At 32.1% G+C, this 23,714-nt stretch overlaps 1 protein-coding gene across 1 annotated transcript; it reads right to left on the reverse strand.

The window, feature by feature from the left end:
- Window positions 1–2,448: 2,448 nt before the first annotated feature.
- Window positions 2,449–22,944, reverse strand: LOC145008610 (uncharacterized). The gene is made up of 5 exons (XM_078967194.1): window positions 22,633–22,944; window positions 22,072–22,557; window positions 4,677–4,808; window positions 3,535–4,151; window positions 2,449–3,283 (listed from the first exon to the last, which is right to left on the reverse strand). Exons 1-5 carry the CDS (start codon window positions 22,769–22,771, stop codon window positions 2,666–2,668), a joined length of 1,992 nt encoding a protein of 663 aa, XP_078823320.1. The 5' UTR covers window positions 22,772–22,944; the 3' UTR covers window positions 2,449–2,665.
- Between the last annotated feature and the right edge of the window lie 770 nt (window positions 22,945–23,714).

Consider the following 23,714-nt stretch of genomic DNA (forward strand, 5'->3'; position numbering starts at 1 on the left):
AAAGGTATGTAACCTTAAACTTTGTAATTTTCGAATTACACTAGGTTATGCTAGTTTAGTTGTTAATTATATGTTGCTTCAATGTGTATGACATTTTATAGGATGTATCTACCCTATTAATTGTTAATTGTTTTCTGCATTGTACAAATTTATTTTCTATAAAACCCATCAAGATTGTCGCCAAAAAATAACATTTACCTATCTTCAAATTATAAACACAAAGCCACAATCGAATCTCCACCCAAAAAAATCTAGCAACATTTTTAAAAATTCAACGACGAATCCATAAAAAATATAACAAGTAGATACTATGGTTTTGAATATTTATGTTTTATTTTCTATGTTTTTTAGTAATTTTAGGTTTAAATTTCTATGTTTTTATGTTTTTTTTTTTTTTTTTTTAATTTTGGTTTTAATTTTTTATGTTTTTTAAGTAATGTATTGGGTTTTGAAGTAATGTAAGATACTTATTTATGTTTAATAATTATGTTTTTTTTTTATTTAATCTAATGTAAAAAAAATAAAAAAAATAATATAGAGTGGTAAATCATTTCCATTTGTTAGTAGTGTGCAGGGCCGGCCCAAGGGGCGGGCGAGCTGGGCCATGGCCCAGGGCAGCAATGGGTTAAGGGGCATCAGATTTTCTAGGCATCGAATGGGTTTATATTGTATTTGGGCTAAATTTAATGATCTACTTGGCAAAATAAGTCCGGTCCAGCTGCTAGAAGGGCGCAAACGTTCATTTGAGCGACTAAATGATAAGATGCATGAGGCAGGTTCACTGTATAGGTAAACACAACGTCGCACCTTAGATCGAGGAGTTTCTTTTAGTCCTATGATCCGCTTTTAAAGACGAAGACGAATTATGAAACATTTATTTATGATTCGTGAACTAAAGACTGCCAAAGTACCGAGGTAACAAAAAGTTTCTTATAGTTTGCTTTTTAGTTGATTGGTTTTGTATCAATGATTAATCAAAATTTGCATCTCCATCTGAGGTCCATCTCCTATGATCTAAGAATTACAGTCTCTTAAGACTCTTATTATGTGCTCTGAATTCTGATTTTTGAGGAGTGAGTTTAAAATTGTTGCTAAATAAGTTTCTTTCTTTAAAGGCTAAGGTGTTAAAAGATTTTTGTTAAATATAAGTATTGATGGATTGTCGTTATTTATAAGATTGCTAATAATATTTGAGATCGCTTTATTTTTCAAATGTTGAAACTTTAATGATCGAAAGGTTTTTGAAAGATAAATTAGTATTGAAAGATTGCTGTAACTTTTTTAGATTGAAGGGTTAAACCCATGAATGCAGCAGTATATTGTTTTAGTTAATTAGAATCTAGTTAACTATTAATTTAGTTCAATATTGTTTATTGACTAACTGCTTTTAATATCATTATTGTTTTGCTAAAATAGGGTAAGGTTCTCTGGTTTGGAATTCTAGTTTGGTATTTGAGGGGTGCGATCATTGTAGACGGTATCAATGTATTAGTTGATGTTTAGCTTAAACAATCGTTGTTTCTTGTTATCTCTCCCAATGTTGATGTTTACTTTAAACAATCAATGTTTCATGTTGGGTTATTGTGATACGGAATTCCATTCCTGAAATGTGACAGATATTTTAAAAAGATTTGTGCTTCATATATCTCTGACTTTTTTTATTTATTTATTCTAAATTACTAATTTTCTTTCAATATAGCACGTAACCATTACAAAGTTTGTTCGCCATAATTTATCACACTTTTTCTGAAAATAGGGCACACAATTAACATTTTAGAAAATTGTTTCCAATTTTTTGTTTGTGTGGACCTCCAAAAAAAGGTATGGAATTGGGTGGTTATGAACCATTTTCGCCATCTTTTAGACACCAATCTCAATATGGACCTCCAAAAGATATCAAATTACTATGAATTGTTTGTTGGTTGCGTTTCTATGGACGAGACATTGCTAAGTTTTATGATCATAGAATAGTAACAAGGTTGTACAAAACAATTAATATTTAGATTCTAGTTATATATATATATATATATATATATATATATATATATATATATATATATATATATATATATATATATATATATATATATATATATATGGGTATTTTAAATAAAAAAATATATTTTAGTTTTGTTTTATAATTTTTTTTGTATATAGTTTCGGTACAAGTACTAAGGGCATTCTTAATACCTTCGCCCAGGGAAACAAAAACCTATGGACCGGCCCTGGTAGTGTGCTAGTAAAAGATATAGTGGAGATGACATGAGGCAGCCCCTTTTATAATAACCATGCATACTCTTTGGCCTTAGTGTGGTTGCTTGTAGTGAGGTGTTTCAGTAATCGAAAAGGACTAAGTACCATGATAAACTATTTACCTATAGCTTTGGTTCCTTTGATCCTAGCATCATTAATTGAATGTGGTTGAATGACTTTGTTTGGACTAAGAGATGTAAAGAAGAGATATTTGCGTGTATTAAAAGAAATCAGATTACATATAATGAACAAAATTACAAGATATTTACACCTAGATCAATTTACGCAACTAGCTCCAAATGTATGCTTTAATTACAAAAAACTAAGCAAAGTAATTCTAACCATCTAACATCCAAAAAATATGCCTTCAGAAATACTTCACTTTAAATGGAAAGTAAATGAATTCAAATGGCTAAAAGATGGGTTTCTTAAGCATTCTCCTCTCCCTTTCAAAAAGAAACCTAGAACCATATAAAAACCGGCCTACGAGAGGAAATTTTGGGCTACCAAATATCATGTACGTGATAGCAGCAAAACAGCTTATAAAAATTGGTATCCATTTAGAACTGTTTTGATAAAGAAGTAAAAAGTTGATGAGAAAAGCTAGGATCAAGGTCGCTATAGAGATGAAAAGTGATCCTAGACATATCATCAGTTGTTGGGGTAAAGAAATCATAAAATCATGTTCGGTGTAATCTGACCCCAAGATAGACAACACCAAAAGGATTGAAGATGTAGCCGATATAAAAGACAAGCCATCAAATATTATGAAAATTTTGGAAAGTTCTTTTCGGATGAAGATGGGGATGCCAGTTACTTGGTCGTATCCACCTGGAAATGTAAATGCTGCTGCGAATGAGATGGTGGCTATAAGTGACGCAACCACCATTAATTGAGCAGCGGTTTCTTTCATCCATTCTTCACCTTTGGAAAATAGATCTTTGTGGTTCTTGGTGAATACTTCATGTGGGGTTAGCCCAAATGCGTTCTTCTTTTCTCGAAAAGGAGGAGGGAGTATACTTTCAACTTCCTAACATCAGAAAGATTACGTCATTATCATGAACTTAAGGAATATAATATTAACATTTTATATATACAACAAGAAAATGGAAAATTATTTATGCAAGAAAGGGGTATACATGCATCAACCCTTCACCATGGACCACATAGCCTCACCCCAAAAGCATAATGTTATATATATCATGTGAGATACACAAAAAGTCCTCTAGCTGTATTAAGAAAGAAAGATGACTTGTATGAAGAGTTAACAGCCACGTGTACCTTGAACCATAATGTTTCTAGATGCAACTGCAGACCGACTCCAGGTATGTCTTGAAGTCTGTTACGCTTTGGACTTTGGCCAACCAAATGCAACATGTTGTTGCCATTTTCGTCTTCAAGAGTAATTATCAAATTCCTTAGTGAGCCTATCTCATACAATAAATTATAGATACCCTCATGACGATGTGAGACAGCAACGTGAAATATACTTTGGTTATCATCATTCACCTCTCGTACTAAATGTGGATATTGCCTAATAACCTCAACAACAAACGCAGTGTTGCCCATTTCTGCAGCAAGAAATAGTACTCGGGATGAGTATTTTTGCTTTGTAGGTATTGAAGTAGTTCCCCTCTCATCAACGCCTCTGAATCGGTTAAAAATTCTAGTAGGCATTTTTGTAACGCTATCCGAAATGTTTCTTAGCAATAGTAGTGCTTCTTGCTTTTCCTTTTCAGCGCGTGTTGGCTTTATAATGTCCTTAGGTTGATCGGGTGGCCCTCTTATTATTTCATCAATTTGAGGCTTTGGCAATTTCACAATCTCTGCCCAAATGATTGTTAGTAATTGGAGAGCATGACTGTCCATGTCAGGAATTCCAGTCTTCAGATGACAGACTTCAAAAACGACACCAAAGTAAATGATATGAAATACTTGTGAATAGATTATTATACCTTTATATCCTCTTCATTGGGTGTTTTGGTTGTAAAAATATAAAGACTTTCTCTTCGAGGTAATAAAGTTCACTATTTTTATAATAAGAAAAAGCTCCAAAATCCGTGGAATGTCCCATCTGTTTCATTAGAATTTAAGACAAACTTTTATGCTCGACATAAGAAAACCAGAAAAGTGAGTTTATGTCGAGATTAATATTCTTCAAAAGGTTTTTTTAAAAAACACGAGCCAAAATGATTAGAGTTTTGATTAAAACAATTACTGTTTGGAAACACTGATCACTTTGTTTCTGAATGTCCAGCAAACCCTAATAAAAAAAATGACCTTTATAAATCCTTACCCAATCATCACATATTTTACTGGATGTCATAACACATCAAGCATAATACTGTTTACCAGAAACTGATAATATGAAGGTACAACTGCAAAGAATAATATATAATAAGTTAAGGAAATGATATTCTTACATGAACATAAGAGTCTCCAGAAAATATTTTGTGTTGTAACATCAAATGCATAGGGTTTTCTAGCCAATAGTCTGAGTACCCTACCATTTATAGCAAGTTCCGGACGCTCCCTCGCAATTTGTAATGCGATATCTACATAATATTTGATGAACAATTAGTGAGAAAAAATCTATGAAAAAGTAAACAAAGCTAAGCAAAAGCAAAATGCAAGCAAGAAGCTAAGACACAAAATCGACATCTTCCTGGAGTTGAATATGCATAAGAATTACATGTTAAAATCTACATGCGTTTACTTTTAGTTCCTTCCACTGGAAGGAACAATTGCTCATTGCATCAAGATAGACAATTGATCAATGAACGTTCAATAAATTTTAGGGACACCATCAATAAATAACAACCAAGTTTAACATTTGTTCATCCAATGTACCTAAATTAAAAAGACAACCCCGGGATGAGCCATAAACTAGGCCCAAAATAAAGATAAAATGTTAGAACGAAAAATACTACAAACACATACAATAAAGACTTGAAGAAAAGTTAAGGACAAAACGACTTAAGGTGTAACATAGAAGAACTAGAGAACTTTTATTAGAGTTGTAGAAAATATGGCCATATCAAACGCTTTCTGCTTAGCGTTAAAAAGGTATACATGGATCGATTTATAATGGTAAAAGTTAACCTAGGGTAACCTCACAAGCCCAAGGCATAACTATTTGGTTTGGTCGTAGTCTGAGCACGACGAACCCTAGCTCGAGCATTTCATACCTTGACTCAAGAATCGATGTTGCTAGCACAACTGCCACTGAAGACCCTTAGGGCAAAAATCTAATTCAAAAGTTTATTTGCAATCCCCCCCCCCCCCCCCCCCCCCCCCCCGCGAATACACACACACATTCCATGTCTTAATAGTAGTGACAATAGGGTTAAACACACATTTTAAACCACACAACTCAACATTCTCTTACATGGAGGTTGATCAAAAAGTCTACTGCTATCCAAACACTAACATTATAAACATATCTTTATTTAGTTTGCACATTATATTCAACTATCTGAAAGTACGTAACTTCAATTTATATGTTGTTGTACTCTTGGTCAACATATCTAATGGGCTCTTTATGTCAAGAATCTTCTTGAAGGACCAAGAAAACCATCACTTATGAATTCTAAGATAGAGTGGTACCACATCTAAATATGTTTTTGTTCTTCTATGAAATATTGGATTCTTCGCCAGGTGAATTACACCAGTTATCAAACTGTATGACATAATCTTCTTTTCTCATAGTCAACTATGGTAATAAGTTCTTCAATAAAGTAAGCTCAATGTCAGCTTCTACAATAACCATAAACTTTGTTTTGTGGTTAAATAAGTAGCGTTATTTTGTAATATGGACATACAACTAATAGTTGTACCCCTAATGGTGAACACCCTACAAATGGTGCATTTCCTGAAATCTGGTCAACCTCTCAAATCTGCATTAATAGAACCTTTTAATACTACCTTCCTTCTTCTAAAAGACAAGGAAATCTCATAATTAACTCTTAAGTAGAATATTGGCTACTTCATTGCTTCATCTTGCTCCTTACCTGGATTTGACACAAATATTCTAACAAGTCACACGAGATGTGAAATATTTGGTGTGGTACATACCATTGCATACATCATGCTACTAACTATTGTTACATATGTAACTCTTGCCTTTCTTTTATTGTCTTCATCTTTCTCTAGTATGTTTTCCTTTAAGAGTTTTCCATTACTCCCTAGAATGGTGCTTTTAGCCTTATCAAATACTAGTGGTAAATATTTGTAAGACTTCCCATGTATACTTATGTTAGGAAAGATTAAGAGTACTAGCAACTTTTTCTTTGAAAATTCTCATACTTGTACTTAGAATTTGTTTGCATCTCCTATGTCCTTCATTTAAAAAACCTTGGACAACTGTTTCTCTATTTTGTTGATATCTTTCACATCGTGCAACTATGAACATGTCATTAACATATAATAAAAGGAAGATGAAAGAGGATTTGAACTTATATATATATATATATATATATATATGTATGTATATATATATATGTATGTATATATATATATATATATATATATATATATATATATATATATAATTATCAAAACTTCAAGTATCACTGCCTTAGAGCTTGCTTGAACCCATATAGATATTTCTTTAACTTTCATACTAGATATTCTTTTCCAGCTAACAAAAAACCCTTTTTGGTTATTCTATGTAGCTATTTTGATTTCTGTCTCCATTTAAAAAAGTTTTCTTCACATATGGTTGTTGTAGTTGTAAATCGTTTGTAGCTGCAACGAAAGATATCAAGTCTTATCTTATGTTAACAACCATTGATACTTTTTCATTTTAGTCAAGTCCTATCTTATGTTAACAACCTTTTACCATTAATCTAGCTTTATACCTCTTTTCCATCAGTTTTGTTCTTAAGACTTAATATCTACTTCCCTTAGTCTTTTCTTCCTTACTGGTACATTGACGAATGACCATATATGGTTCTTGTTTAGTGAGTTCAACTCATCCTCTATACCCTTGCTCAACTATATGGAATCTTTCATCTTCAAAACCTCTAGATAAAATTCTAGCTCTCTATTCTGAATTAACAAGTGATTCTTTTATTACAGAACGTCCTACTAAAGGTGTTTTTTCTCCAGTAGATCTTTTAATGGAGGAATTTGTATATGGCCTCATTTGTAAATTCATTTTCTAAAGCCCCATTGTCTTTTATGATTCCATTATCTCTTGACCCCCAAACTAGTCTTAGCTCCCAATACTTCGTAAAATTTCATCTATCTCTAAGGTGTTTGTAGGTCTTGTAGTGTCTTTTTATGCTAATCATACAGACCTTAATCTTTAGCTTTTGGTTATGCTTCAAACTCATCTTTATAATGGGCATTCTTGTTTAATATCATATTCTTACTTATAGCTACCAATTTATTGTGGTTATTACACAAGCAATAAACCCTGTTATTCAATTTGTAGCCAATAAAGACAAAATCATTTGCTTTTTATTTTAACTTATCTCTACATGTATGTTTGATCTTAATGTAAGAGATGTAACTACATACCTTCAAGTAGGTGAAAGATAACTCCCGACATTTCCACTCCTCATTGCTAAATTTCAATAGTATCAATGGGGTCAAAAAGGAAAATCAGGCTCCACCACTCAACATGAAAGCGGAGAACTAACTATAAAAAATGGCATGATAGTCCTTTATAATAGGTGTATCGGTCCCTCCACTTTGGCATGGTACTCCATGAAAACCACCACAGGGTTTGTCCAAATTTCATCACACTCAGAGCTCTTATGATTGGTCCAAATATCTTTAGCAAGTGGTTCGGTGTGGAGTTTTTTGGAAATTTTTTTATAATAATTTGAGCATACATTCTAGGATTTTGTAGTTATGTGTTTTAGATAGTATGGTATTTATATTTCCTTTTAGAGTTAGGATAGTAGTTAGAGGTCACAAAAAACCGGTTTAGAATTAAAAATCCAGTTTTTAAACAGAACCAAAGTGGATTATAAATTGGTCTAAGTGAAACTAATTTGATTTGAAGTTGAAGCTAAGACATGGGACTACTTTGACATCTAAAATCTTGGAATTGATTTATGTAAAACCAATTTTCAAACGTACAAAAAAAATTGATTTTCATACACTAATGACATGTTTAGATCCATTGTTTCTACAAATTATCACTGATACAATGTTTTGGAGATTTCTCAAGATTGGTTTATACCCCTTGTACTATCGTAGATGCCCGATAAAAACTTTTTATAATACAATAACACAAGAAAAAAGTTGTTGCTCCGATCCTGAATAACGAAAACACCTTACATCTTCCTCCTTACCTTTCTCGTTCCTTTCTTCCTCCGTAATCCACCTCATTTGGGGCCCTAAACCCTACCTCTACACCATGCGCGTCAACAAAAACTTACCACCCTCTATAGACAATCCATATGTCATGACGAATAGCAATACATATGTCGCGTGATCTTGCCTCTCATAACTACGATCCATTGTGCAACCTCTTTGCCTTCCACTGCATCACATACGATGCTGTCGGTCATATTGAAATTTCTTATGATGTTCCATCTACACCTCTTATGAATTTTGAATGGGAGAAACTTGATTCCATGGTTAAACTATGGCTATTTGGGTCCGTCTACCAATCCCTAATTACATTTGCCTATATTATCAATGCAATCACTTGAAAAGTTGGGCTCAACATAAATACCCTTTTCTGTGAAAACAAATATGTCATAGATTTGCAACCCAAAAGTGAGCTCTAGAGTATCTCCATGGGGACCTCTCATTTCATGATTATCGCAACAAAGTCAAAAAGATCATTGATTTACTTGAAGGACTTGGTGAAACCTCTCATTTCTTGATTATTGCAACAAAGTCAAAAAGATCATTGATTTACTTGAAGGACTTGGTGAAAAAGGGAAGGAAAAACATGTTGTGATTCATACCATTAATGGCTTATCTAGGAAATTTGATAGTATTGAGGAACACACTAAACTCCTCTCCATTTTAGTGAAATGTGGTCCTTGATTAGTGTGTAAGAAGAATGGATTATCACTAATCGTGTCCCATCTTCATCTTATGATCATCATACCTCAGTTTCAACATTAATACATATCATAAATACCACCTACAATAGTTGAAGTGGCAACAGAAATTACCATCAAAATGATGAATAGGGCGACAACAAGAATTTCAATAATCAGTGTTGCCAACCACCACCTAACACCCCTAGCACACCAACTAGAAATCAATGTTATGGGTGAGTTTCATTCCCACTCAAAACCGCCTTAAAACCTAATGTGGGTTGCTCCTTCATTGTATCTTTCACCTACTTAGGCCACACAACAATAACAATCCCAACCTACTTCTTTATGGGTCGAGCCAATTCAGTAACTCCTGGACAAGTAGACCCAATCTCATAGCACAAGGCAGTCTATAGGCACATATCCAACCCGCCAGTTTAACTCAACTTTTGTTGGCTTGGTTAGGTACTCCCGATCATCCCAGTTCCTTGCATGAAATGCTTAATAAAATGACTTTAAATAACCTATGAAATGGAGGATGGGTAATAGACATCATGTCCTATTTTGTAATAATTATTATACACCCCATCTAATTTTGTCGGTAATGGTTCTGCAATACTTGTTCAACCCCCATACAAATCTTTTGCTATAACAAATTTATATCAATACTTGTTCAACCCCCATACAAATCTTTTGCTATAACAAATTTATATCAACCTTTACTCTTGCAAAATCTCCTTATAACACCCAATATCATTAAAAATCTTACTTATGTACACAAATTAACTACTCAAAATAATTGATTTATTGATTTTGACTGATTTGGGTTACTATTCTTGATTATCACACATGTCGCCACTAATCTGATATGAAAAATCTGACCCTCATTATCCTATCGCAAGTTCCACAACTCATGCATTCTTCTCCACCACCTCTACGGCATTCTTCTCCACCACCTCTAGTACATGACACTAGCAACTCGATCATCCTAACAATCAAGTCTTGATGTATTTATTTTATAGTAGTTCACCCAAAAATGATGTGATTAATCAAGCCTGTCAACTTGGCAATCATACTAGACTTCCTTTTTATCTTTCTACTTCCATTGTTTTTAAATGTTTTGAATTATTTATCCAGACTTGTAGATATCTCCTATTCTTGTATTGGTGGTTTGCAATAGTATATTTTGTTTCTTGATCATTACACACATTGTCTCTAAGTTGATCCATTTAAAAATAAACCAGAAGCCATTAAAAAAATTCTTCAATTTTCCAATCTCATAAAATACCAAAATGAGGGGTACCATCAAACAATTTCAACGCGTTAATTGGCGAGAATACAATAATACTTGTTTCAAGAATATTTCACACGTAATGGCATCACTTTTCGCTTCTTTTTCCCCCGTACTTTCCAACAAAACGGGAAGTCCAAACACATGATTTCTATCGTCAAAAATAGGGTGTACACTCTCATTATTTTTCACTCATCTTCCACTTACTTTTTGGCCAGAAGCTCTTTACATGACCACTTAACTTCAAGCATCAATCTTGTTGCATTTATTTCTAATGATCCACCTCAGTATCGTATTTTTCTTTGGCATCTTAATCTGATCATCTTCATGTTTTTTGGTGTTTGTGCTTTCCTCTACTACATACCACCCACAAACTCCAGCCTCGACCCTCCCTCCATATATATTTCTTAGTTAACCAACATATCACAAAGGTTTTCGTTGTTACTATATTTCCTATCATAAGATCATCATCTCTTGTCATGTCACATTTGACGAGACAATTTTTCTATATGGTTCCTTTACCCCCACTAAACCACCATCATATGATTTTATCTCAAACACAAATGTCTCCCGTCTTATTCGTCAATTATTTCGGCCACCACCACCCACACCCACTACTCTTCTACTTGGTCCCACTCATCTCAATATCAACTTAGTATATCCTACCAAGGATTAGGCTCATTTCCCCTTACCTTTCCTCCTTTCGCATGACGTCTCCTCCTAATACCCACCCCATGACCACTTAGTCTAAAAATAGTAATGTCAAACCTATCCAATGCCTTAGTCTTTACTTCTCCAATACATCCTTTGTCCCCAAGGCCATACTTATAGGCTTTAAAATATCCAAACTAGCTTAAAACCATGAATCAAGAATGTAATGCTCTTATTAAAAACAATGCATGGGTGATTGTGCAAAGAGGACTAATGTAAAACGTAGTTATATCCATGAGAATGTTTAAACAAAAATTTAATGTTTTCGAATCTCTCTCATGCTATAAAGTGTGTTTGATGACGAAAGAGCATATTCAACAACATGGGATTGAATGTGATGAGATTATTAGCTCTATTGTTAAGTCATATAACATTCTCACTGTTCCTAATTTGGATATCTCCAAACACTATCATATACACCAACTTGATGTGAAGAATGCTTTTCTTCACAAGAATCTACAAGAGACCATATACATGCACTGACCATTATGTTTAACGGCCCCGTAGCATCCTGATTAAGCGTGTCATAGATAACGATCTCTATATGGTCTCAAACAGGTCCCACGAGCCTGGTGCCAACTATTTTCTCAACATGTTCTTCATATAGGCTTCCAATAGTATAGAACCCTTATTCATCAAATTTTATTTATCATCATGGTACTAATATAGCCTACCTCCTAATGTATGTTATCACAACCACATCCACCATGCTTTCCAGTCCATTATCTCCAAGTTTAACCATGATTTTTCCATAACTGATCTTGGAGTAGTTAACTATTTTATTGTCATTTTTTCCACCTTTACTTCCCAAGGCTTTTCCTTTCATTGAGAATATACATCTCCAAGATTCTTGAACGTGCTCCTATGCTTCAACATAACCTTGCATGTACTCCGACTGCTCCCATTCACAAGTTGGATGACACATTTTGTCCCATTTCAAACCCATCTCTTTACCGTAGTCTTTTCGATGCTTTTAATATCTCATCTTCATGTGTCCCTACATTGCCTTTGATATCCTACATATTTGTTTTTTTTATGCATGATCCATGAGATCCTTATCTTCAAGATCTAAAGCATATTCGTGCTTCATTATAGGCACTATTAACTCTATTCTTCATCTTCATATGTCTCCCACCTCTAACTTCATTGTAGACTCTGATGTAGATTGGGGTTGGTGTCCATTCTTTCCCCATTCAACCTCCAGCTAATGTGTTTTTCTTTTTAATATTCTAATGTATTGGATAACAATAATGCATGGGGTTATTTCTAGGTGGAGTATTGAAGAAGAGTATCATGGTATTTCTAACTCCATTGATGAGATATGATGGGTCTTTCTTTTTCTTTGTGAGCTTCGGTTTTCCTCATCAAAAACCATTATTACAAATATCAATTTGGTGTACATTTCATTGAACTCGTTACATCACAAATGCCTTAAGCACATTGAGACCGATATTTATTTTTTGCGAGATCATGTACCACAGGGCCTTGTATGCGTTTTTCATTTTCCCTCTTTCGCACAAAATGCTAAAATCTTTACTAAAAGCCTTTTGACAGAACACTTCAATAATTTTAAAAACAATTTGAACATTCAAAATTATCCTCCCAGCTAAACTCTAGGGGGTATATTAGCGGGTCATACTTTCAATATATTTATATGTGTTTGTATTTTTAGTTAGCCATAATTCTTGTAAGGTATTGTATATGTCTCAGCCCATGTTATCTTGTATTTATACTCTTTTTGTAATTCAATTCAAAGGATTGGGGTATTATTCACCATCTCAAAATCCAAATAGAAGTTATAGAGCATAGGATAAAGGATTTTGATCTTTCGACGATCGACTCAAAGGCTATCATAGTCACCATCAAGGTTATGTATATTGTGATATTCCCTAGGAATATAGGTTTGAAAAAGATAGGTGAGGTGGATATCTGAGTTACAACTTGTAACATGATATACATAAAGACACCTTTGTTAGATCAAATGTCTAAAGTCTTAAGTAAATTAGTATAATCTTAGTGAATAAAAGTAAAGTCCTTTGGGGGTTCCCCTCAAAACTAGGGGTAGAATTGGTACGGTACCGAGTTTTTTTTTTCTCCAAACTGTGTACCGTACCAACTATAGTTGGTATAAGATTTTAGCTACCAATACCGTACCAAGTATACTTGGTACCAATTAATTTAGCTACCAACAAATTTGGTTGGTACATATTGGTATTTGGTATATACCAAAATTTTTAACTAATATGTACTATACATGAATATAAACATGAATATAAGTTGAATTTGTGGACATTTCGCCGTTGCTTCACTCGTTTCTAGTAGTATTTTTTTTCGAAACCACTAAAATGATTAAAAGATGTTCACACCTAGCAAGTTGCTAGAGGAAACAAATGGAAACTATAGAAGGAATGAGAAGTTAGTATTCATTTTTAAGTTTTAGTGTATGTATCACTAATCTCGTCCATATCAAAAAATAAGTATCAAGAAATTTATCGGACAATGTGTTAGTTTAGTAATTCTAAGACTTATTAGTTCTTATTCTAATTAAAACATAATGATATGAGAACTCATATTTCTTTGTATATATATATATATATATATATATATATATATATATATATATATATATATATATATATATATATATATATATATATATATATATGGTACAACCGTGGTATTCAACATTTCATACCGTTACCATGCCAAGACTACTTAATTAGCATGGTATTACCAGCCAAACATATTGGCTACCAAACAACTTGGCTACCGATATAATTGGTTCGGTTGGTAACATGTTGGTTGGTTCTCTGTGGTACATATTTGTCAGTTCTACTCAAAACCATGAAATTAGTTAGGGTTGATCTTAAGAGAGAGCACTAAATGATTTGTGAATATATTATATTATTAATATATTAGTTAGAAATAGTTACTAACTAATTAAGAATTAATCAGAATTAGTTGGAATAAGTATTGGGTTAATTAGAATTAATAAAGGGTGCAAGAGTTGTCTTGTAATTGTTTAATAGTTAAGCAAGGAAGACAATTCTAGAACCTTCCCTCTATGGATGGTTTTGAGGAACGTTTGGAAGAGTTTTGGAATTCTTCTTAATCAGATATTGAAACATAATTTAAATCAGATTAAATTACTATTATTTTAATATTCAAATCTAGGGTTCTAGGATTAACAAACAACTATATTAACGGTCATAACCCTTCACAAAACCTATTCCTACCATCATGCTCTAGAAAATTTAGATATCTCTCCCTTTCTGCATATTTCAATTTTAAGGTTTCCTAAGGTTTGGGTGTGACAATTAGATGTTACCACACTATTCGACCTAGTTTTCCAATTAGCACTACTAGAGAATTGTTTCCATCTCAATTTTTGAAAAAAGGTTTGTCTTCTTGCATTGACATCTTCAACTTTCATAGCATAGGGTTTAGTTTCATAAAGTATATTGCTATAACTAGAGAAAAGGCCATAGTTTTCTAGGTTGCGTTTACCAATAAGTGTTTATGATTAAAATCTGTTGTGAAAATGTTTTTGTTTAAACCTAGAAACCCCATCAGTGGTATTATAGCATAGGATTTTATAGTTATAAGTGCATATTATGAAACTAGAAATCAAAACTTGATGATTTCGAAAGATATTTTGGCTATGATTTTGTGAGGCTCCAAGAATAGTTACAAGATTTATTTTCCTTTTTTTAATTATAGGATAATTATTAGTTATTACTAGTTATTTTAGGTTATAAAAATCTGAACCTTTAAAAAATTAAGGAAGTAATAAAAGGAAATATTTAATTATAAGATAATTAAGATAATAGATAATCATTAGAAATTTTAATACAAATTAATTAAATGTTTAATTGAAAAGATAAATATTAAATCCAAATTGGTTTAAAATACTAATTCAATGAAAGGTTATTTCAGTTAATTAATTTTAAACTTTGTATCATTAAAAGGTTTTAAAATACACCATATGTATATATATATATATATATATATATATATATATATATATATATATATATATATATATATATATATATATATATATATATATAAAAGAGACATAATACTATATGTAAAACATAAAGTTAGTCAAATCAAGAGTAGATCTCATTCACGAAGTCATACTATCAGAGAGGTATAAGGAAACAACGTATAAAATGACAATTGAATGGGTGTCATTTTCACCCACTGTTTGTTTGTGTGGTGGAGGGTCATTAGCTGAAAGGGTTCAATAGGACACTAATCACCTTAAAATTAACATGTAAAAGTACTAGAACATTCTTCAAAATCTCACTTTAGTTATTTTAGGAAAAATGTGAAATTGTATGTTAATCCATGAAATGGTACATTGTTTTCTTTTTGAGTCATTAGTAAAGCGCGTATGGTTAACCGACACACTAATTTGGGACTACAAAGATGAAATGATGGTACAAACTTGAAATTTATGGTTATTATTGTAGCGTGTGTTGTTTACCGATGCATCAATGTGAGATCATAAATGACATCTAGTGTATCACGTGGATTTGCATGGATATTTAATTTTTATTTGTGATTATCGACATCCTATTCACAAATCGTAGAGTATAATCTGATACTACATATGCCATTTAATATTTTAATGAATCTAAAAAGATCTAGGAGTATCACAAAGATTGAAATTGGTAACGAGCATTACCTACCTAAATTAAATTTGGAATTTGATTATGACATTTCTCTTCTTGTTATGAATTGTATTTATAGGGCCTAGCCTTAAATATTAATTTGGGCTAAAACATTATAAGTATTAAATTAACTAACTAAATTATTTATATATAATTTTATATGTTTGGGAATGGTGATCTTCCTCCTCCTCTTCCACTTACTCATAACTCACTCTATTGTCAATTATGTCAAAAGACAAGCTTATTGGTCCAAACTATATGGATTAGATGTGAAATTTTAAGATGACATTTTTTTATGAGAAGAAAGAGTATGTTCTTAAGAATCCTGTTCCTGAAATTAATTAAGCAAATGCTACACCTATGGAAATTGTTGAACAAAAAACATGTTGACAATGCCACCAAGTTCGTTTGCATTATGATTGCAATTATGGAACCTGATCTGCAACGTCGTATGAGGAATGTTGGCCCTATGAAATGAACTTCGCTCTTGCTCAAATATTCCACAATAAAATGAGACATGAGCATTGCGAGATCATCAAAGCCCTAATGGAATGTAAACCTAAAGAATGGGAATTTGTGTGTGTGCTAATGTACAAAAGACACGTAGATACATGGAATAAATAGAAATTCTCAATGTGAATTTTAACAAGGAACGTGACATGGATCTAGTTCTTAACTCCATGCCTAGTAGTTGTGATCAGTTTATCTCAACTTATCATTTCAACAATAAAAAAATGACATTGATTAAGCGCCATAGTTTGTTGCAAATTAATAAAGTTGGAATGAAGAAGTCTCCTTCAAACAATAGTGCTACTACCCTTTTCATGGCTTTTCATCAAGGAAAGGGGGAGAAAAGGGTGGCTTATTCCCAACCTAAATGGAAAGGAGAAGTATACATTTTAGAGTCTAGTGGTGGGTCAAAGGGCGAAGTCAACTTTGATAATCCTCCTATCGGTGATCCGAAAGAGGTTGTGCACTTTCATTTGGCCAATAGGGACATTAGAAGAGAATTTACTCCAAGTACCTACAAGAAGTGAGAAAAGAAAAGGGCAAAGTGTCTGGCTCTACATTTGGTATTTACTATATAGAAATCAATAACACTCTTATTTTAAATTGATAGATTCTTGATACAAAATGTGGTTTCTACATTTGTTCTGATATTCAGGGACTAAGGGAATGTGAAGACGTCGAGTTTGTGTTTGATGATAGTGTTAGGACTGATTTAACAATTTTTCTTATTTGTCAAAATGAAATGAAACATAATTTCCTTTCACCTTTTATTTATACAAGGTTATCGTTATATGTGTGTGAATAATGATGATGCAATCTTGGATTATAAACATGTTGTTTTTATTTTCAAAGCTTATCCTTGTAATGGCGTGTATTTGTGTGTGTGAATGAACTTAGAAACACTGTTTTAGCATTTATTCTTATAGTGGTTTAGACAAGACATGCTTATAGAATCTTCATCTATGTCATATAAACAAGAAACACATTGCCCAACTCTAAAAGAACAAAGTGTTGGAATTGTTTGTCCTAAAATAAGATGATGAATGCGAATCTTATTTATTAGGCAAGATGACTAAGTCACCTTTCACTAGATCTTGTGAAAGATGTTAAGGATTTTTACACCTCAACCATACTAATGTATTTGGTCCTTTCAGATCCTTCACAAGGGATGTTGATCATTAGTACATGACGTTTACTGATGATTATTATAGATATGGCTATATCAACTTAATCAAGCATAAATTAGACAACTTTGACAAGTGAAAAGTGTTTAAGGACGAGGTAGAAAATCAATTGGCCAAGATAAAGGTGATCAGATCTGAGATAGGTGGAGAGTATCTTAGTATCGTGTTCAACGACTGTCTTAAGGAATGTAGAATTGTTTCACAATTGACCCTCATATGACACTACAACTTAATTGTACAACTGAGAGTCGAAATCAAACATTTATTAAAATGGTTTGTTCCATAATGAGTGAAGCTTCATTCCCTATATAATTTTGGGGGTACGCCTTAAAGATAGCCGCCCATATCCTTAATTTTATTCCTACCATGAAGGTTTCCAAAAGACCTAATGAAATGTGGGCATGGAAACATCCCTCGCTCGCACATATCAAGTTCTGGGTTGGTGAGGCTCCCATTAGATGTGATACCCAAGATAAATAGGAACTTAGAGTCGAGAGGTGTATTTTTATTGGTTATCCATAAAAGTTGTTTAGATACTTGTTCTACGGACTTTCTGATAATGTGTTATTTGTAGGTTAAAGAATGGTATTTCATGAAAGAGAACTCTTATCCAAAGAGTACCATGGGAGTGAAATTAATCTTGAAGAAATTCAAGATTTATCAGATGATTGAACCATAGATGACACTAGATCTTAACTCAAGGAGGTGAGCCCATTGAAAAAACATTACCTCTTTGTTAATTCGGTAGAGTTAGCATGCCACCATCATTTTATGATTTCCATACAACGGCAGGTGGGGACACGTTTATCAATGATAACACACTGGTAAAGTAGGATGAGTCAACTAACCACAAGGAAGCAATGGTAGGACCAAAGGCTGCTAAATGAAAAGAGGCAATAGATAACGACATCCAATCCATGTATAATAACGAAGTATGGACCTTGGTTGATCATACACCTGGTTGAATGATAGTAAGATGTAAATGGATATTAAAGAAAAAAGACCGAGTTGGATGGTAATGTACATACTTTCAAATTCATATTGGTTGCAAAAGGCTTTACTTAAACATAAGTGGTTGACTATGATGAGACCTTTTCGCCACTTGACAAGATCAAGTCAATTAGGGTAATTCTTACCATTGATGCTTTTCATGACTATGAAGTATGGAAAATAAATGTTAAAACTGCTTTCCTTCATGGTAAACTGACTGAGGTTTTGAACATGCCAAATTCCCTAATAACATGTGCAAGCTTGGGAAGTCTATATATAGACTTAAATAAGAATCTTGTAGTTAGAATCTTTGCTTCAATGATAAGATCAAAGAGTTTGGATTGTTTAGAAGAGAGGATGAGTTATGTTTGTATGTTAAAGCTAGTGGGATTGTAGTGACCTTTCTAGTTTTGTATATTAATGACATGCTCCTAATATGAAAAAATGTTCCAACATTGCAAGAAGTGAAGTATTGGCTTAGAAAATGGTTTGCTATGAAGGATCTGGGTGAGGCAACATACATTCTTGGAATAAGGATATACAAGGATAAAAAGAGGCGTTTCTTAGGTCTTAGCAATAGTACTTACTTGGATAAAATATTGAAACGGTTCAATATGGAAAATTCCATGAAAAGGGATTTACCCATGCATCATACTGTAAATTTGAGAAAGGCTTAATGTATCAATAGTGATAAGGAAATAGATGCAATTAATCTAGTAACATATACTTTGGATATATGATCGATCATGTATTTTATGACATGTACTTGACTTGATGTAACTTATGCTTTGAGATTGTTTAGCAGGTATCGGGGAAATCATGGAGCAACTCATTAGACTACGTTGAAAAAAGTTATGATCTTAGTTTTTGGTGGAAAATATGAACTTAAAATGAGTGGTTATAGTGATGCTAGTTTTCAAATGTATCGGTATATCTGATATTCACAATTTGGATGGGTATTCCTATTGAATGGTGGAGCAATAACTTTGAAGAGTTCCAAGAAGCAAATGATTGTTGATTCTACTTGTGAATCAAAGTACATCGTAGAAGCGAGGTGAAAAATAAAGCAGAATGGTTAAAGAATTTCATTGGTGACCTTGGAGTTATTTCACTAATCCAAGAGCGCATAGAGATTTTCTACGAAAACGAAGGTACAATTGATTTGAAAAAACAACCAAAGGATCATATCAGATCAAGGAACATCGAAAGAAAATACATTATATCTGACATCAAGTTGAAGAAGATAGACCCATGGTGAATCATGTATTATCATAGGAGAATCATGTCGATCCTCTCACAAAGGTTTTATGCAAGATCAAGCACTTCGAGCATGCTATGAGCATTGACTAAAAAATGATATTAGACTCTAAATTTTAGTGGTTAGATGATAGTTTTGAAACAATGTAACATTAATAAATTGTACTTGTTTTTGGAGATTAAATAATATGGAGTTATTTTTTAGTTTAACTACAATCTTTTTATTTGTTTATTCTTGTGTTTCACACTACATGTTTTACTTCCTAGATATTATTTTATTTGAAATGCCACAAGCAGTCATACTTTAGGCAGTAGGAATTGGTTTATGGTTGTCATGGAATATTTGTAGATTATCCATTGTAATTGGACATTATATAAGGATTACTGCAATATTCATGAGTACTTAGAGAATGAGGATTTGAGTATTGGTTAAACAAACACTTAGAGATTACTACATGGATTGAATCAAGAGTAATTCTAAGATGATAATATCTTTTATTATTAAAACACAGATATATAAGTCATAGTTTGCAAATTTGTTGTGCATTGGATTTACATCAACACATCTATAACTGGATGTCATAAAACGTAATTCTATGTATGACATGATGAGTAAAAGGTATGATTATATAGTCACAGTTCATTCATTCCTTTTTCCTAATAAGGAAAAGTGATATATTTGGTCACAGATTCATTCATTCCTTTTTCCTAATTTTATGTAACTGGATGTCATAAAATGTAATTCTATGTATGACATGATGAGTAAAAGGTATGATTATATAGTCACAGTTCATTCATTCCTTTTTCCTAATAAGGAAAAGTGATATATTTGGTCCCCTTGATGATTTGATGTTGCCATTCAAGTGGTGGGCCTAATCGGAACTAAATTGATGTGTTTAATTTGTGGTGGGCCACATATGTCTCCATCGAGACTTGAACCCCTGACCTCTAATATGAGATGATGACTTCATACCGCTAGGTTATTGGCGCTTTGGTGATTAACTTAGTAATTAATTTAGAGCTACTTTGGGCTTTTTATTTATTGTCATTATTATGTGTTATTATTAAAGTTTTAGTTTCACTAATTAGTTAATTATTTTGTCACTCAATTATTAATCATTTTAGGGTTAGAATTATGAGAAACAGGGTAGTTGCATTTTGATTTATAGAATTTATGTGAGTTTTAAGAGTTCACGTAATGTGAATATTCATGATTGAACAACAATTTTTCTTTTTGTTTTTAATGTGTTTGTTTTTAATTTATTGATTTTATTTCCAGCTTTATGTTACTTCACAATTCGTTTTTATATGTTTTTTAATAATCTGTTTTATAATTTTATTTTTTTATTTTATGTTTATATATTTTACAATCGTATTTTACATTTTTTTTGTTTTATTTTATTTGTACAATTCTATTATTTTTAATTGTAAAACTGAAGTTGTAAAAATTGATTGTGAAAAAAAATTTGAAAAAACATGTGAGAAGGAAATAAAAAGATTTAAGAAAACGAATTGTGATGAAAAAAATTCATTCAAGTAAATATATGAACTATGAAGTTATGAAAATAAATTTTGAAAAAACCTGTAAAAACAAAGTAAAAAATAAAATTATAAAAATGAAATCTGAAAAGAATATATATAAAAACAAAATATAAGGATACACATGAAAACTTATCGTCTCAATAACTGTATTGAAAAAAAAAAGTTTAACAAGTTGAAGAACCTTTTAAATATTTGAAAAGATGTTAAATAAAGGCTTGAATAAACTTATCATATCATTGATAACATTGGTCCACATGTCATATTATAATATGTACGTCGACATGTGATTCCGTGATAATAAAATGCAAAAAATTTATAACAACCGTACAAAAAATACAGAATTTCACAACTACAAAACATAATTGAGGATTGGATAGTCAAACCTTGTGAAAAAGAAGTTTCAGGTAGTAGGTACAAAAATTGTTGGCAAAGTAATCACTCAAATTATCGTTAATCCTTAATATGAAGTTAAACTCACAATATATATATATATATATATATATATATATATATATATATATATATATATATATATATATATATATATATATATATATATATATATATATATATATAACCACATATTATAATAGAACAACAAGCAATAAATCAATAGTTAATTAGGTGTCAAGAATCGAGATACTTACCAAATAGATTAGCCTCAACACATTTCACAAGAACACAACTTCTATGATGATTTGTCCAGAAATCACCAGTCATCTTCCGGGAACTTTGATAAAGATACCTCACCATTTCATGCTTTCCAAATAGAGCAGCCATGTAAAGTGGCATCATTCCCCGACTATCAGGAATCTCCACTAGGGCCTTGTTCTTCCTCACCAAAATACTAGCTATCTTCACATGTCCAGATATGGCTGCTAAACAGAGAGCAGTTTCACCGTTTTTATTTTGAAGTTCTAAGTCCTCCTTTTCCATCAAACTCACCAGATATTCCACAAACCAGTATGACTTCCCCATTACAGCAATGTGAAGAACAGTATCATAACTTTCGGTGATGCTAAACCTTACAAGCTCCGGGCGTTTGTCAAGAATGAGTTTGGCTGCTTTCCAATCACCGGTTATTGTTGCTTTATACGTAGGAACACAAATCTCGTTGTAATCTTCTCTTCTTCCTTCAAAGTGATTTCAATATTCCAAAATTAGGTGTTATAGACATAGATCTGGTAAAGATTGGTTGGAAAACTTACCAACAAGTAGATCTGAACGAGGTAGATTCAATGGTAGTGGCGGCGGTGGGAGATCCAATGAAGCCATTCCCATACTAATGTTAATCTGATGCTGTTGCATCCCATACATCGAGCCCAGGCTCTTAGTTTTGGAGTTCATCTTTCGGTTTTCTTACAACATAAATAATCAGAACTCACTCACCACATAAATGAGTTATATGGAGTGATTTTTTATTGTCCTGAGTGATCTTATATGGTAGATAATCATATCTTTATCGTGTCATGAATATTGGAAATGAAAGTTTGGACAGAGACCTGTGACACTTTTTTTGTCATGTTCCTTTCCTCTTTAAGAAAAAAGAAGAATGAGCTTCTTTTTTAAGTTCTCTATTAAAAAGTTTTATTTTCCAAATTTGTTTGTTTTATTTTATTTAATAATTAATACGGAAGCACCAGGTCATATCTTCTCAACAAAACATACAAATAATCTATATTTTGAATTGTTGTTTGGAAACAAACTTTTTAATGTCGTTTAGTCATTGTAAGCAGACGGATTATCATAATCATTAATCTATAAGGAATTAAAAATTTTGTCTTATTAATATGTATTTCAAAATTTAATTATTACTTAAATGCATATATATCTAATAAAGTTTGTTCTTTAAACACAAAGAGTGTAATTTTCTTGTTTGTAGTCGTTTGTGGCTGACATAAATCATATAACCACTCCAATGAGTTCAACCCACTTACGCAAGTTGCTCCACTTGCAAGAGTTGGCGTATGGGATTAGCACTTTCAAAAAAGTATTTAGCATTAATTATTACAGTGTCTGTGTGATTATTGTGATATGAAAGTTTAATATATATATATATATATATATATATATATATATATATATATATATATATATATATATATATATATAGAGAGAGAGAGAGAGAGAGAGAGAGAGTGAGAGAGAAAAAGTGGTTCAAATGAAAACTATAAAATATTAAAAATTCTAAGAGCTCAATTAATTACTAAATATTTACATAATATTTTTATTAAACTTGTTAAAATCCTATTTTTTTGTGTTTTTTGTATGAAAAAAGCAAACTTATAAT

This window comes from Lactuca saligna, chromosome 8 (genome assembly GCF_052625555.1).
Source record: "Lactuca saligna cultivar CGN05327 chromosome 8, ASM5262555v1, whole genome shotgun sequence".
Taxonomy (NCBI): domain Eukaryota; kingdom Viridiplantae; phylum Streptophyta; class Magnoliopsida; order Asterales; family Asteraceae; genus Lactuca; species Lactuca saligna.

Coding starts and splice junctions, on each gene's coding strand:
- LOC145008610 (XM_078967194.1), bottom strand. CDS start 22,771: ATGAACTCCAAAACTAAGAGCCTGGGCTCGATGTATGGGATGCAACAG. Junction 4,809..22,071: donor TGTTGAGGCTAATCTATTTG/GTAAGTATCTCG, acceptor AATATTATGTAG/ATATCGCATTACAAATTGCG. Junction 4,152..4,676: donor CTGGAGACTCTTATGTTCAT/GTAAGAATATCA, acceptor TCGTTTTTGAAG/TCTGTCATCTGAAGACTGGA.